At 47.9% G+C, this 15,306-nt stretch overlaps 2 protein-coding genes across 2 annotated transcripts; both read left to right on the top strand.

Moving 5' to 3' along the window:
- The first annotated feature begins 69 nt into the window (after window positions 1–69).
- Window positions 70–4,285, top strand: GID4 (GID complex subunit 4 homolog). Its single transcript, XM_053471312.1, has 6 exons — window positions 70–337; window positions 2,019–2,078; window positions 2,822–2,929; window positions 3,211–3,312; window positions 3,594–3,724; window positions 3,887–4,285. The coding sequence occupies exons 1-6, from the start codon at window positions 161–163 to the stop codon at window positions 3,948–3,950; spliced, it is 642 nt and encodes a 213-aa protein (XP_053327287.1). The 5' UTR covers window positions 70–160; the 3' UTR covers window positions 3,951–4,285.
- A 3,490-nt stretch (window positions 4,286–7,775) lies between these two features.
- Window positions 7,776–12,714, top strand: DRG2 (developmentally regulated GTP binding protein 2). Its single transcript, XM_053470760.1, has 13 exons — window positions 7,776–7,916; window positions 8,434–8,594; window positions 9,050–9,139; window positions 9,248–9,308; window positions 9,588–9,678; window positions 10,113–10,185; window positions 10,286–10,376; window positions 10,643–10,740; window positions 11,109–11,185; window positions 11,444–11,532; window positions 11,780–11,838; window positions 11,965–12,018; window positions 12,380–12,714. Exons 1-13 carry the CDS (start codon window positions 7,853–7,855, stop codon window positions 12,464–12,466), a joined length of 1,095 nt encoding a protein of 364 aa, XP_053326735.1. The 5' UTR covers window positions 7,776–7,852; the 3' UTR covers window positions 12,467–12,714.
- The last annotated feature ends 2,592 nt before the right edge of the window (window positions 12,715–15,306 follow it).

The raw sequence follows: 15,306 nt of genomic DNA, 5'->3' as shown, positions 1-15,306 counted from the left end.
ATCCAACTAGGAGCAGCTGAGTCGGATGGGAGGGCTTTCTCTAAGCCAATCGCAGCACGCGGTGCTGGAAAGGCCCGGACGCTTGGGCAGGGAGCGGAGAAGTGCCCGGTGTGTGCGGGTCTTGTGGAGCCGCTGCCCAGCGGGGGCCTGGGCCCTGGATATGCCGGTTCGCACTGAGGCCAGCAGCACGGCCTCCGGCTCTTCGTCCCTTATCCCGCCGCCCCCTATCAACACCCAGCAGCCCGGGGTGGCCACCACCCTACTATACAGCGGCTCCAAGTTCCGGGGGCATCAGAAGAGCAAGGGCAACTCTTACGATGTGGAGGTGGTGCTGCAGGTGAGCGTGGGGCACGGGCGACTGGGCAAGGGTGGTAGTGGGGGGCCTGGTAGGCAATGGGTTAATTGGGCTGCTCCTCCTTTGGGGTTATATAGGCGACTTGGCCTCCCCCTCCCTTGGGGCAACTATAGCAACAAATACAATGTATCTGTACAGGTGGGGGGTAGATAATAGGGCCTACCGGAAATCCACCGACCTGAGCCTGCTTGGTATTTGGAATATAATATATATATACAGGGCAGGGGTAAGTGTGTAATTATTAGTTGGGGGCCTGCAGTGGTCTTATTTGTAACAAGGAGGGCTCTTTGGGTCCCTGGTCAAAACTGCCTAGAACCTGCCGGCAGATCGGCCCCGTTCGGCCCCCGTCTAGTCGCCCGTTTCTCTTGCTGTAAAGACTGAAACCAGTCGTTGGCCTCGTCTTAGATTCAGGAGCCGTATGTCTATCCCATGCATGTTTAATGCCCTCACTGTATTACCCTCTACCACTTCTGCTGGGAGGCTGTTCCCCATATCTGCCACGTTAAGAAAAGCATAGGCTTATGAGAGCGGATAAACGAGATGACTGTGACCGTCCGGCAGTTCATTGAGACGTTACGATGTGTCGTAAGGGACTGTTTGGCGAAGCCCATAAAGCCTGGCGACGGCAGAGACCTCCATGGATACGCTTTGTTTAAAGCAGGATCTGGACGAGTGACTGGGAGTCTGCTTTGGTTGTCTTTTGTTCGCTGACCTGACGTGAACCCTGAGATATAATACCCCGATCGACCTCCGGTCTCCTCTGCTGATCGGAGGCGCAAAGCCTTTGAGCGTCAGGGCATCGAGCAAGACATTACTAGTCGATAAAGTTCTCAGCCTCGTGGGGATCCAAGGGTTAAGTCTCTCGGTTGTGATTTCCAGCTCCTTTAAAGGAGTCTCCAGTAGGAAGTTAAAAGAAGAGCGGTTTATGATGACCCTTTTTATATGTAAATTTCTAACATTTGACCTTTTCTTTATTAGTGTTAATTACCCCCCCCCCCCGTATTGAATAGCATTGGATTTACAAAGAATAAACGGCGGCGATGGAAACGTTTAAATACATAAAGGGGTTTAACAACGTACAGGACGGAGGAGAAAAGTTACAACAAGAGACCGGAATCTAACACTAGAGGATCAGAGACTGAGATGGAATGGAAGGAAAATTTACTTCACTGAGAGGGTGGTAGATAAGTGGAACAGCTTCCCAGCAGAGGTGGTAGAGGGTAATACAGTGAGGGTATTAAACATGCATGGGATAGACATACGGCTCCTGAATCTAAGACGAGACCAACGACTGATTAAGGTTTGAGTCTTTACAGCAGGAGAAACGGGGGCCGGATGGGGCCGGGTTTCGGCGAGTCGGTGACCCGGCCCGAGTGATCTTACTTCATATGAGGAGCGTCTCGTTCTTCTTTCTCCTCTCGCTTAACTCTTTACTGGCCGAGCCTTTCCATCACTGCGCCTACATTTATGTAGAATAAGCTTTGGGGTGTTCTGGGGGCGCACGCCGTTTTAACCCTTTGGTGCCGGAGGGTGCAGTTTATCCTGATGTCTCCTTATAACAGCTCTGATACCGGCGGTGTGCCTGCGCGGCCCCGTTACCGGTTCCCGTAATCTCCCAGATGCTGCTGTAACCTCGTTTAACCCCTTGTCGCTTTTTCCGCAGCACGTGGACATGGAGAACGCCTATCTATGTGGATATCTGAAGATAAAAGGCCTTACAGAGGTGAGCGTCGGTCTCCAGGGGATACGCGATGCACGGCTTGTATGGCGCCCGCAGATGCCGTAGCGCTGTTACAATATCAGACAATTTAAAACTGACATTAATTTAAGACATTTTGGGCAGATCTAGGAATTTTCTAAGTGAGCCGACTCCGGGAATGTTAACCCTTTAATAGCCCATGGTGAAGATTTTATGGAGTGAGTTGCTAAATGTGTTACCTTAATGGCTCTAATACCGGTCGCCATGGAAACCTTGACTTTTCATTATTTAAAGATACTCTTAATTAAGTCACCTGCATGCAAGCAGGGATATCAACCATAACATACTGGGATTAAAAGCACCAACTGGGGGTCTTATATATGATCCCAGCGGGGAGAATAGGAAAGAGTCGGCTCCAGACTGTGTGACCCCCAGAATCTGCCCCGGAGACCCTGAATTTGGGGCAAAAACCCTGAGACTCCGGGCAAACCGTGACTTTCCCGGTATGCATATTGGTGCAGAAGGTGAAGAGGAGGGTATATCCGTTGCCAATAGTTACCCCAGTTACCTGTATTAAATTAAGATGGCATGAAGAAGTTTAGGCCAACAGCTTTGTTTTTAAAGCGCTCAAAATTTACAGCTAAAAATCAACAAACTTCGGCTTCTCAGATTTTCCTTCATTTATTTTTCAGGTGCATAAATAGAACTTAATTAGGCATATTTAAAAAAAAAATAATAATAATAATTGTTCTTTTTTTCCCCCCCAGGAATACCCGACCCTCACCACCTTCTTCGAAGGAGAAATAATTAGCAAGAAGCACCCGTTTCTCACGAGGAAGTGGGACGCGGATGAAGACGTCGACCGCAAACACTGGGTAAGCATATATATAGATTTATTTCCCTGTTATAAAAGGTGGAAACTTCTCCCAAAAATATAGCGCAACCCCCCCCCCGCATCAGCACCCCTTCATAAAGCCTTAAAGGTAAAGTTTAACCCTTTGCAGGGTCGGAAACATCATCCCAAGTGCCGTTGTTAAGACCAACGTAGCTGTAAATTCTCAAATGGATTCTCTACGTCTGTGATTTCGTTTCCGGAGCGGCGGGACGAGGTTTGTTGGCTTCTTGCTATTCATGTTCGTTCTTTTTTTTCCCGCAGGGGAAGTTTCAGGCGTTCTATCAGTACGCAAAAACCTTCAACTCGGACGACTTTGGTTTCGATGAGCTGAAGGTCGGCGACTACGTCTTCATGAGGTGGAAGGTAATGTCGCCGTTCCTTTTATCTCTGGTGTTACGTTAGCCGCATGGAGCAACGGGTCGGCTGGGAACATTCTCCGACCTGTGGAGTGTTGCTATGCCTATTCAAAGGGTTAAATGATGCTGATAATAAGACAAAGGAAGTCCTGTTGGGGGGGATTAAGGCTGAGGTCCTGCTTTCCTTCTGATCAGGGTGATTAGGAAGAGGTTGTGGTCCTGTGTGCGTTGCGGGTGGTTATCTGCTTGTGCTGCTTTATAACGTTGTGTCCCATTTCTCGTGGACAGGAGCAGTTCTTGGTCCCTGATCACACAATCAAAGACATCAGCGGGGCTTCCTTCGCAGGCTTCTACTACATCTGCTTCCAGAAATCGGCAGCCTCCATAGAAGGGTATTACTACCACAGAAGCTCAGAATGGTGAGTCTCTTACCCCGCGTTGCTGCCAGACAGATCCCAATACATGGTTCTCCCTGCGGGGGGCGCTGTAGTGATCACCTGCATCAAAGTATCAGAGCTATCGTCGTCCGATATTTATTAACATCGTTTTATGGAGACATTAAGTGTCGTTTATTTTTTTAGGTATCAGTCTTTAAATCTGACGCACGTCCCGGAGCACAGCGCCCCCATCTATGAATTCCGGTGACAGGAGATCCGAGCGAATCCCAGGGTGACGGAACGGGGCTGTCCGCGGAGGGACATGCTGCTTCCCCTACTGTCCACGGACTCTGAGAAGAATGTAAAGCGCCGGCGCGGCGGTCGGGCGGCCGCCCTCTCCTACCAGCGGCCGGTTTATTTTAATCATTTTTATTTTTTGGACATTTTTTGGGTTGTTTTAAAGCTACTTGCTCTGGATGGAATTGTTTTTTTTTCTCTTTACTCCCTTTTTTGGTTTTCTTTTTTAATTTTCTTCTCATGCTTGACTTTTTTTAATGTGCCATCGTCTTTTTCTGACCGCGATGTCCTCGCCGAGGCGGGACTATGTGTTTTCCTGGAGAAGACTTTTTTTTAAGGACCACCCCCCCGGCTGCCTGGGGCTAACCTCGAGTTTCCAGCGTGCAACTTTTTTTCCTCCCCGAAACACCAGAACCACCCCCTAAATGGGTAACATGGTGTCCGGCGACCTATCCCTTGGCGGCCGAGGCTGGCTTTGTCTACCTTCGCGTACAGAAGACATGTTACAGCGACAGCACGTTATACACTCCATTAAAAAAAGTGGAAGACTACGTTTTTATTTTTATTCCCCTCCCCCTCGCACTCCCCGCTAGTGAAATTCTCACCATCTTTCCAAAAAACAATAGTGAAATATTTTTAGGGCCCTCTTCCTACGGACATCATCGCGGAAGGAACCGTTCCACCGGACTGCAATACGTTTAGCTGTTTTCACATTGAAAATGGCAAATGTCAGATTTTTTTTTTTTTTAAAACAAAAAAAACAAAACAAAAATTATATCTATATATTATAAATGCACATATATTTAATCAGATTATAGGTCTAGGAAAGCCGTTTGGGCGGAGATGAAACGCATCTTGGGATCCGGGTTTTTTAAGCGATCGTGCGTTAAAGCTTCAGTACCACTGGACCGCCACGTTAATTCGTACGTGTCTGACGCCGAAAGCGAAGAGCGAGGAAGGGCGGCGAATTGCTTGGCGAGAACGCTTGTTTTTTATTTGGGAGGAGCTTGATGGACATCTTAAGTGCTTCGTGAAGTTTAAAACGCCTCCGTTATCCACGGAAAGAAAATCCTAGGAAAGTGACTAATTGCAAGATGCGGGTTTTTGTGGAGTTTCATGGAAATACAGGGTGGGGGGGACGGCTTCAGATCTGTTTAATGCGGATTTACGCTTGCTGCTTACTTAGGACTTGAGGTGAGATCGGCACCCGCAGGTCTGATCTTCCTGGGTTTTGGGTTTTGTTTTTTTTTAATAATATATACATTTTTTTTTTCTGCCCAAGCCAAAACACTGCGCGGCGATTAGCGTGGCACCCCCCCCCTTTTAACCATTGTGCTGGTTATCGTGTAAGACGGGGCTGGCGCACTGGCAGGGGAGAGGTTAAAAGGGTCCTCGGTGTGACACAAGGTCACGCTTCAGTGCATCGCTCGCAGGGCACCGGCGTGCCGCAGCCGTTTAGTTGTACCGGACTTTATCAATGTGGGGTAAAACAAAAAAAGCCCCCCCAAGCACTTTTAAGGTGTCGTAAGACGCACAATGGAAAACTGCAGATTTGTTATAAAAAAAAATCTTTTTAAAGAGAAAGTGTTCCTTTTTTTTCTACTCCCAGTGTCAGGACAGGCAGTCCCGCGGCGCAGGGTCAGAACCCGGGTATTTACACAAAACCTTAACCTTTTGGTCTGCAGATCCTTAAAGGAATAAAAGCCTCTGGATCTGTTATTTATCCCAGATTTCTATGTTTACAGTTCTGTACGTAGAGACGTAATACGGGCCGGGCGTAGACAGCGAGCAGCCATCCCCACGGCCGGCTCCTACGGTCCGTATGATTGATTTTGCCCCTATGGATAAGTTATTGATTGGTTCGGGCAGCTTTTGTAAGGCTAGGGCAGAGAGAAGCTGATTGGATAATGCTGGCTCTGCCACAGGCTGCCACCCATCTCAGCTTCTATGAAGTGAACAGTTTGGCAATAAAGCACAAGTTGGGGTCGTTTGATGAACGGCAAAGGCTGTAGATTTGGGTCACAAATCATATTTTTTAATTCTCTCGCCCAAGATCAGTGCTTTTTGGTTGTTAGCAGGAGGAACGCAGATCCTAAAGGCTTTACAGAGCTGGTTGTTTTAACCCTTTGCGTGGCCCCCTACCTGATTTCAAGTCTTTGTATTCCCAACAGGCTGCACCTGTGTTCAAGTAAAATACTTACCCCCCCCAACGTTTTGAGTACGGCATGACACTTACATTAACGATCCCATCTCTGCGTTGCGTCGCTCGTTGTCACGGGTGACGCGGTGCGTGTGCGTGCGATTGCACTAATTCACTAATCCGAAGGGGGGGAGCTTTTCGTGGAGCGCTTCTCAGGTGACCCCGGCGCTCTTAAAGGAACAGCCATGTCTTTTTTTTTTCTTCTTAAATATTTATTTTCCTGAAAGCAAACAAAAATAACGTTAAAATGGCTCATTTAAGGGTAAAAAAGAATAGAGCCCTCCCCAAAAGCACTCGGTACACGGCGGGAGGCACAGAGGTAGAGGTTGTATGCGATGGCTGCGATGCCATGGGGGTGCTTGTAGGTGAGGCCGGTCATGTGCAGCTACTTGGTGAACAGGCTCATCATTAGCTAAGTTCGGGACATGCGTGTTAAATGATACGTAACCATGTTGCGGCGTCTGTACAACTGCACTTAACCCCGCGCGTTCCAACGAGAGGCACAATGCATCGTAATACTCTCCTGCTTTATAAGCAACGTACCCCAGGTCAGGGGTAGAGAAAGCGCGCGGGTTGTGTGATGCTGTCGGGGGGCCGGGTGCTTTAATCTTTAGCATTATTGGAGGGCGTTGTTTAATCTAAAGATCCGTAACTACTGTCTAGAAGGACGGCGGCACGATACGGCCGAACACCCTAATAATCAGTATTGCTTAACTGCGGAGGTTTTTTTTTGTACGCTGAAACCCAAAACGAACTCCGCGCTCAGTGTTTGAACTTTTACCAAGCGGGGTTTTTGCTGTCGCTGCTGCCGTAGCACACGACGCCGTTTAATTGCCCCCCGAGCTGCCGTTTGGGCCGCCACCGGCTACAGGATGGGTAAAAGGGTGCCCGTTAAAAGCGGGATCGCCGTCGTGTAACCGTATGAAGTGGGTTTTGTAAGCGGGATCGGGGCTCGCCGTGCAGGGTTTGGCACACAGTCCTAAAAATAAAAATCTTTGAAAACGTTATTATTGTCTTTGGTTTTTGTTACGGGGGATAAAACACGTAAACGCTAGAATTAAAACATCAACAAGGAAGCCTTTCAGACAAGTTCATCAGCTGACCTGAATTTTTGCTGAATTTCTCCATATATAACAATTATCTTCTATGCAAAATAGCTGATAAATGGAGACGCTGCTCGGTTTCCGCTGGGGTGTTCGTGAAATACATGATGTTTGTCTTTTGTTAGTTAGTCCTCCCCGTACTGGGGGGGGGTAATATCTGTCACGTGTTGAATAGTGTGCAAAAAACTTGAGTGACTGAAATGGCCCAAGACTAAGGAAAACCTATCTATATCTACATACAGTAAGAGACATTAACCAGTGATTAATATATAAGCAATAATCTGTCATATATTTCTATTTAATCATCGTGGCTCTAGAAGTAAAGAATTATCTACCCCCCCAAACCACCCCCAATAACTGCCCCTCCGATGTTAAGCTGCTGCAGGGAGTGTGCGTTGGCAGACAGGCTCAGCGGCGCGCGTATTATACGTCACCGCGGCTGGCAGAGCCCTGAGCAAAGATGGCCGCCGCTGCGCAGTGCGTGCTGTCGTGGCCCCGCCCCCCTCTTCGGCCGGTGTGTCATCCTGGGCCTCTCGTGTTCTCTCTCCCCGGAGCCCGTAGGCCGCAGACATGGGGATCCTGGAGAAGATCTCGGAGATCGAGAAGGAGATCGCCAGAACCCAGAAAAACAAGGGTGAGTGCGGGGGGCTAATGGAGTTAGAGGAGGGGGCATCGTGTATGGATAGGGGTAACACTGTGGGGTAACTATGGAGCAAGGGGGCTGTAAATAGAGTGAGGGGTAACTATGGAGTAGGGGGGCTGTACATAGAGTGAGGGGTAACTGGAGTAGGGGGGCTGTAAATAGTGTGAGGGGTGACTGGAGTGTGGGGCTGTAAATAGAGTGAGGGGTGACTATGGAGTAGGGGGGCTGTAAATAGAGTGAGGGGTAACTGGAGTGGGGGGCTGTAAATAGAGTGAGGGGTGACTATGGAGTAGGGGGGCTGTAAATAGAGTGAGGGGTGACTATGGAGTAGGGGGGCTGTAAATAGAGTGAGGGGTAGATAGCGTGTAGAGTGTACGTGACTCTGTATTAGGGGTCCCCCAGTATAGAGGGGGGTTCACAGCAGGTTGCTGTGTGGAGGGAATGTGCCGTGGTTGCCCTGCGCGGGGTAAATACGCCATTACATTTAACCCGTTTTACTCTCTTGCAGCCACTGAGTACCATCTGGGGCTTCTGAAGGCGAAGCTCGCCAAGTACCGCGCTCAGCTCCTCGAGCCGTCCAAATCCTCGGCCGGTAAAGGCGAGGGCTTCGATGTTATGAAATCTGGAGATGCCCGGGTGGCGCTGATCGGGTTCCCCTCCGTGGGTAAGGTCAGTACCCCCTACCTGTTACTCGCATCTATGGGGGGGATCCCGGAGGTGACACACTTTCCCGATCCCTGGGTTTGTCACATGCTTACCAAGAGGGTGTAATAAATGCACATAATTGCGACAGCCACCCAGCAGAGGTGGTAGAGTCTAATGCAGTATTTAAACACGCATGGGATCGGCATTACATTACATTTATTTATAAAGCGCCGGCCGATTCCGCGGTCTTATATACAGCTGATCAGCGAACACAACATGCCATTGGAACACAGGAGTGATGGGAGTGATAAAGGGCCATTGGAACACAGGAGTGATGGGAGTGATAAAGGCCTCTGTACGCCTATGAGGAGATTCCATTAAAAAACAGCCCTTTTCAGCTATGATAGTCATTTACAACATTAACCCCGTCTGTGCTGAATTTCTGATCCACTTCTTTATAATTTTTTTATTATTTTTAGTCCACGTTCTTGAGTTTGATGACCTCCACAGCCAGCGAAGCGGCTTCGTATGAGTTCACCACTTTAACGTGTATCCCCGGAGTGATCGAGGTGAGGAGTCGTCTCGCCAAAGCCCGATATTTTTGTGAAAGTCGGATACTTTGCTTCCCCCCCCTTTTTCTTTTGCTTGTTGGATTTTTCATGATTTCTCTCTTTCAGTATAAAGGGGCAAATATCCAGCTGCTGGATCTGCCGGGAATCATTGAAGGCGCCTCTCAGGGTAAGTGGTCTCTGGCGGGAGTTGCTGATTATGGACCTTTCTTCGGCTTTTGTTCTGCATCTCCGACCATCTCTGGCTGAGGATTATTGTTAACCCTTTAAGTGCTAACATTCTGCAGCACTGTCCAATTTAACAGGAACATTAAAAAAAAATTCAGTGTTCTGGTACAAGAAGATGCCAGGACCTTGCCCTGTGAGCTTGCAATCAAGCTTTATGACACTCTGGTGAATTATAAGCCCCCCCCCGGCTCGTAAACTAACCCTTTCTCCTCCGATACAGGAAAGGGCAGAGGTCGTCAGGTGATTGCCGTGGCCCGGACCTCTGATGTGGTCATAATGATGCTGGACGCCACCAAGGGAGATGTCCAGAGGTTAGTGAGCGCCAGACGGTAGACGCCAGGAGCGGACCTGGGAACTTTCAGGGTCTACCCCGGAGTCGTAGCAAGTCTTTCCTCCGATCTCAGGATGACGGGGGGCAGATTCTCTTTAAATAATAAAATCAAGATTTAAAACTTGGGCCGGAGCTGGAGCCCTTTGGGGTAACGCATTTGGTGATTCGCTGCATACGATCTTCATGACGGGCTATGAAAGGGTTAATATTTAGATCAGGTTAATTAGAAAGTTCCCAGGTATGGCCTTGTGATCTTCTTTTTTTTTTTTGTCTTTTGAAATTAACCCCTTAATTCTGTGTTAATCGCGTGAGTTTGAGGCTTTTTGCGGATTTGTTATAAAACGTCGTCCTGATGGCGCGTTACAGACGCGGAAAGTAACGTTTAATGTCTTTTTTTTCTTCCTCGGCACAAAGGGCCCTACTGGAGAAGGAGCTGGAGTCCGTCGGCATCCGCCTGAACCAAATCAAACCCAACATCTACTTCAAGGTAAAGCCCGCTGCTTGGGCATCGGAGTCGTATCTGTTGCCGGGTGTTGGGTCACGTGACCTGTAACGATGTCCTGAACCCGTTTCTTTTCTTTTTTTAGCCCAAAAAGGGAGGTGGAATCTCTTTTAACTCCACGGTGCCGCTGACCCAGTGCTCGGAGAAGCTGGTGCAGCTCATCTTGCACGAATACAGTATCCTAAACCTCTGGACAGCAGGGGGCGCCAAGTGGTAGAGCAACAGCTCCCCTAATCTGCTCTGAATAGGAACACCATTCAGTGTGCAGGCATTGTGGGAATTGTAGTCCCTGAGTGGCCAGAGGGTTAGAGTTTGGTTGGACCCCCCGTGCTAGAAAGCACAAAATTAGACAATATAGGGTTAAATATTAGGGTCCTAAGGTTCTAATCTCCAAAGCAGAGCACCCATGTTCGAGTTCATCCTTAACCCTATCCTCTCCCAGAAATCTTCAACGCAGAAGTGCTGTTTCGGGAAGATTGCTCCCCGGACGATTTCATTGATGTTATTGTCGGAAACAGAGTCTACATGAACTGCCTTTATGTGAGTTAAAAAAAATCATTCATCGCATGAAATGCATTTTTATGAAATTGGAGGTTTAGTTCTTCCCAGGGTATCCTCATGAAAAAGATATACTTTTGTATATCCTGGCAGAGTATTGGCGTTAACGGGTGGGGGTCACAGGTATTTTTTGGCACCCCTAAAAAAGTGATATTACATGCGAGTGATCTGCTGGTGAGCCGCCGTCCTGCTTTGTTGTACCTTTTAATAACGGAAGGCGGTGAATCCTGCAGCCGCTCCGATATCTAGTCTGTACAGTCCTGTATTTGAACCCCCGGTCCCCGAGGCTCGGTCGGCGTCGGCTGATACGGAACTTTTTGGCGGCTTCACTCTATAATATTTCCCTGCAGGTATACAACAAAATCGATCAGATCTCCATGGAGGAAGTCGACCGGCTCGCCCGACAGCCTCACAGCGTGGTGATCAGGTGAGAATCCATACTGGATATTATTATTATTATTATTATTATTATTATTATTATAATATCACAAATAATAACTCCCAGTGGTGCTCGCGTGTGAGCAAACAAATTGTGCTCAATGAGTTAAATATATAAAACTTTGATGTCATCAAAATTATATTTCTTGTGGATAGGCAGCTGGGACGTTAACGCTCTTCACTGTCTCTTTAAGGACAGGATATTAATAATGTCTGATTTTTCTTTTTTTCTCTTTCTTTCTTTTAGCTGCGGAATGAAGCTAAACTTGGACTTCTTGCTGGAGAGGTTATGGGAGTATCTGGCCCTCACCTGTATCTTCACCAAAAAGAGAGGCGGTAAGACCCCTCCCAGACCCTGGCACCGGCTGATTATTTATTATTAGAACCTTTTTTTTATTTTTTATTTTTTTAATTCTGTGCCCGTTGTGGTGTCCGAGGCCTCGGTGAGTTACTTGCCGTCGCTTATGTTTTTGACTCTGGCACAGTTGTTGTTTTTTTGTCTGAGGATGATATGGGTTAGTCGCACGGAATACCTTGTCTTGTATTTAAAAATATATATTTTTATGTTTTTTGTTTCCGGCAGAGAGACCTGATTTCGGAGATGCGATTATCCTGCGCAAAGGAGCATCGGTGGAACACGTGGTAAGTAAATGAATTCAGGACAGAGGTCAAGGAAGGGGGTCCTGGTGGGATACACGCAATTCCCCACAATACAGGAATTTTAAACCGTTTTATTTTAAACTAAATGTAATTTATTTTTTTAAATAGTGTCACCGGATTCACAGGACGCTGGCCAGCCAGTTTAAATACGCCCTGGTTTGGGTAAGTAACCATCTTTTGGATGCAGCCCAGAGCAGCGATCACACAACCTGTCCCAAGGCGTCATATTCACTAAGTTGTCGGGCTGTTGGCTAAAGTGGGAAGGGTCCATAGTCTCTTGGGAGCTTCATTATAAGATACCCCAAGGGGGGCAATTAGGGTGGATTGTTCTGGTGGTCTTGGATTTACCTGTGAAATAGACGTCCAGCCCATCGGGTTATCCTACGAGCGGTTGGGTAAATACTGAAAAGGTCATAACCAAGTTACCGTGATCTGGGCTTTATCTGCTGAATGCAGTTGTTAGTGAAATGTTAGTAGCTAGACCCCCGTGTTGTGTTTTTACCCTCCTGTCTGTCGTTTAAAGGGCACGAGCACCAAATACAGCCCCCAGCGAGTGGGTCTGACCCACAACATGGAGCACGAAGACGTCATTCAGATCGTGAAGAAGTAAAGCGTTCGGACCCCGTGTCCCGCTGCCTTACGCCCGAGGATTTGGCCACGTGAGGGTTAACCCTTTCCGTTTCGGGAGGGCTTAGGTATCTTTCTGGAACCGAAGCTTCCACTCCGTAGGAATGGCATCATTTACAGCTATGCAGAAAGCGAACTCGGACTTGACTTGTTGTCCTGCGCTGGGGAACCAGCATTGGAAAGATTTCTCACGTAATAAATGGGAACAACTTGGTTGCACTCGACAGCAAATATGTTTTATTTTTTATTTTTAATATATCTGATAAATTCACTGGCATTCGACACAGAAATCAACCCCTCGTCTCCTCGCGTCAGGGGCCGTTGTGAATACAGGAAACCGCGGGTTTGCATGTTTTTGGGGTGTTTTTTTATTGGCTGTTTCAGCCTCCATAGCGCTATTACCATAGGAGAGAGTGAAAATTAAACCGTTACGATTGGCCGGTACAGGAGATCCCGCTCGCTACGTATTCACTTTCCTATCTCGGGCCCGGCGTATACCGAGAGCTCTGCGAGTAACCCTCCCAGGTTTAGCAAAATGTCCCATTTATTTATCTTTAATATTATTGTTTTATATAGCGCCATCAAATTCCGTAGCGCTGTACATTTTAAGAACATTCCGGCAGGGACTGGAAAAAAAATGCCTTGCTTTTGGGACCGGAACCTGAATACGTGGCTCTCGCCATCATCCGGTCGTCGGCCGGTTTTGTTATATTTGACCTAACGTTTGCCCTCTGATTTCACAATATTCGTTTAGATTCGCTAATGGCGCGTCTTTAACTCACAGGGGGTTAATAATAAAGCAAATATTAACAGAGGACACAGCCAATCAGCTGTTGTATAGCACAATTTTTCTTTAGATTTTATTGATTTGGGTTGGATCTGGTACAGCCAGCCTAGAATCTGCCGGCAGATCGGCCCCCTTCTAGTTGCCCGTTTCTCTCGCTGTAAAGACTCAAACCTTAATCAGTCGATTCAGGAGCCGTATGTCTATCCCGCGCATGTTCTATTACCCTCTACCATCTCTGCTGGGAGGCCGTTCCGCTTGTATCATGTTTCTGGTGACAGTATTTATTCCTGGGATGCAGAAAAGTCCCAGCCTTAAACCAGAAACATGCATGTAATAAAACCTAAATCTCCCACAGGGGTGAGACGCAGGAGATTAGATTTTACACCATTCAAAAATTCCCTGTAAAAATTTTTTTTGGAGTCTCGCTTATTTTTACGGCCCTTAATGCTGTTTACTCTCAGAATTATTTTTCCGTCAGCCGGCGTCGGATCTTTCTGTCGCGGCACCCGTGGGGTTAATCAGCTTAGTGACACTCGTCGGGACCGTCTGCTTCCTCTCGCCGTCCGTGAGTGAGATGAGAATAATACCTTTCATGAAATATGCATTGGGAAGGGATGAGGGGAGCGGGTCCTGCGCTCACGAAGCTCCCGGGGTCTCCTGACGCTCTAGACACCCCAAAGATACCCCGCCGGGGGCACGAGCCTCTCGTCTTCGCAGGTGTGTGGCCCGTGCGGGGGGCGCGCTGGACATGTGAGCGTCTGTAAAGGTAAGTGTGCAGCTCGGCGTCACCCGATCCTGTTCTGCGATCCGTCTTTGTTGTCTGAAGAGCTCCGGTCTTGGTTACTGGAAGCTTGTGTTTCTCTGTTAAAGTATTGCCTGCGTATAAACGTCCTCCTTACAGGGCACGGACTGCGCCTCGCTGACCTTAGATTCAGGAGCCACATGTCTATCCCGTGCATGTCTAAATCCCCTTGCTGTATTACCCTCTACCACCTCTGCTGGGAGGCTGTTCCACTCATCTACCACCCTCTCAGTGAAGTAAAACTCCCTCTTAGTTACTTTCTAGGTACGATGAGCATTCAGAGGAAGACCGGTAGCTGCTTCCGTGGCAAATCGTTCTCTCTTTTGGACTCAGCTGTTGGAGATAAACATTTCTCCGTTTGTAGGATCTCGGTCCACTCGTAGAAGTGGCAGCAATAGAGAAAAATAGAATATATGGTAATTTATATCAAACATAATTACCGTAAATCACGTAATAGAATCTGGATTGATAGGAGACGAGAGGCCGAGCGTCAGGTGAGAGGAGAAGCAGCTGAACGCCGCTGCCTGTGGACGGTGAATCAGGCTCTTTTTGATGTTAATAAGGCAGATGCTCGCCCTTTCTTCTCCGGCCATTGTCTGCGTTATTTACTCGTGTTTATGACGTTCGAGCTGCCATCAGAGGCTCTTTTTTTTTTTTTTTTTTGCTGACAGCCAGACAGGAGCCGCAAGCCATGTTGGTTTCGGCTAAAATAGTGTGTCCAGGAGGTGTTTGGGACTCCGTGGGTTAATTTGCGGGCCGCGTACAGTCCGAGCCCCCGTGGGGAAGGGGTCCCCAGCAGCCGAGAATCAAAGCAACGCTCACATCCAGGTAACAATAACCCGTTTAATTTATAAAGCCGTTTCTGCTGTTTCTATACACATTATCGGGGCTTTTAGGGTAGAACCCTGTCTCTTAATCTTCACAGACGTTCAGGAGACTCCCCTTCTGTCTCTCGGAGCAGTAAAAGAAGTCGTAGGCCTCACCACCTCACAACCTACGTACAGGATGGGCTCTGCTTCCCGGGGTCTCCAGGGCTGCCACCTCCTTTTGCCAAACTGTTCTGGAGACACTTTGAGATGTTAGGCCTAAGGGTGTAGCTAGGTGTCACGGGGGTGATTTTACCAACAGCAGCTATAATGGTTGGTTTTGTAGAGATAAATGACATAGAGAGGAGAGGCAATAAAGCAAAGAGTGAAAGACAGGAGAGAAGAGAGAGGAGAAACAGTGAGGATGT

Source organism: Spea bombifrons, chromosome 7, assembly GCF_027358695.1.
Source record: "Spea bombifrons isolate aSpeBom1 chromosome 7, aSpeBom1.2.pri, whole genome shotgun sequence".
NCBI classification, from domain to species: domain Eukaryota; kingdom Metazoa; phylum Chordata; class Amphibia; order Anura; family Pelobatidae; genus Spea; species Spea bombifrons.
The sequence above is the reverse complement of the archived record's forward strand: the minus strand, read 5'-3'. Positions and strand labels throughout refer to the sequence as shown.

Bases quoted from the DNA above. Each gene is read 5' to 3' on its own strand.
- GID4 (XM_053471312.1), top strand. From the start codon at position 161: ATGCCGGTTCGCACTGAGGCCAGCAGCACGGCCTCCGGCTCTTCGTCC. The intron at 2,930-3,210 runs GTAAGCATATAT...TTTTTCCCGCAG, and splicing joins ACGTCGACCGCAAACACTGG to GGGAAGTTTCAGGCGTTCTA. The intron at 3,725-3,886 runs GTGAGTCTCTTA...TTATTTTTTTAG, and splicing joins TACCACAGAAGCTCAGAATG to GTATCAGTCTTTAAATCTGA.
- DRG2 (XM_053470760.1), top strand. From the start codon at position 7,853: ATGGGGATCCTGGAGAAGATCTCGGAGATCGAGAAGGAGATCGCCAGA. The intron at 9,679-10,112 runs GTTAGTGAGCGC...CTCGGCACAAAG, and splicing joins ACCAAGGGAGATGTCCAGAG to GGCCCTACTGGAGAAGGAGC. The intron at 11,533-11,779 runs GTAAGACCCCTC...TGTTTCCGGCAG, and splicing joins CTTCACCAAAAAGAGAGGCG to AGAGACCTGATTTCGGAGAT.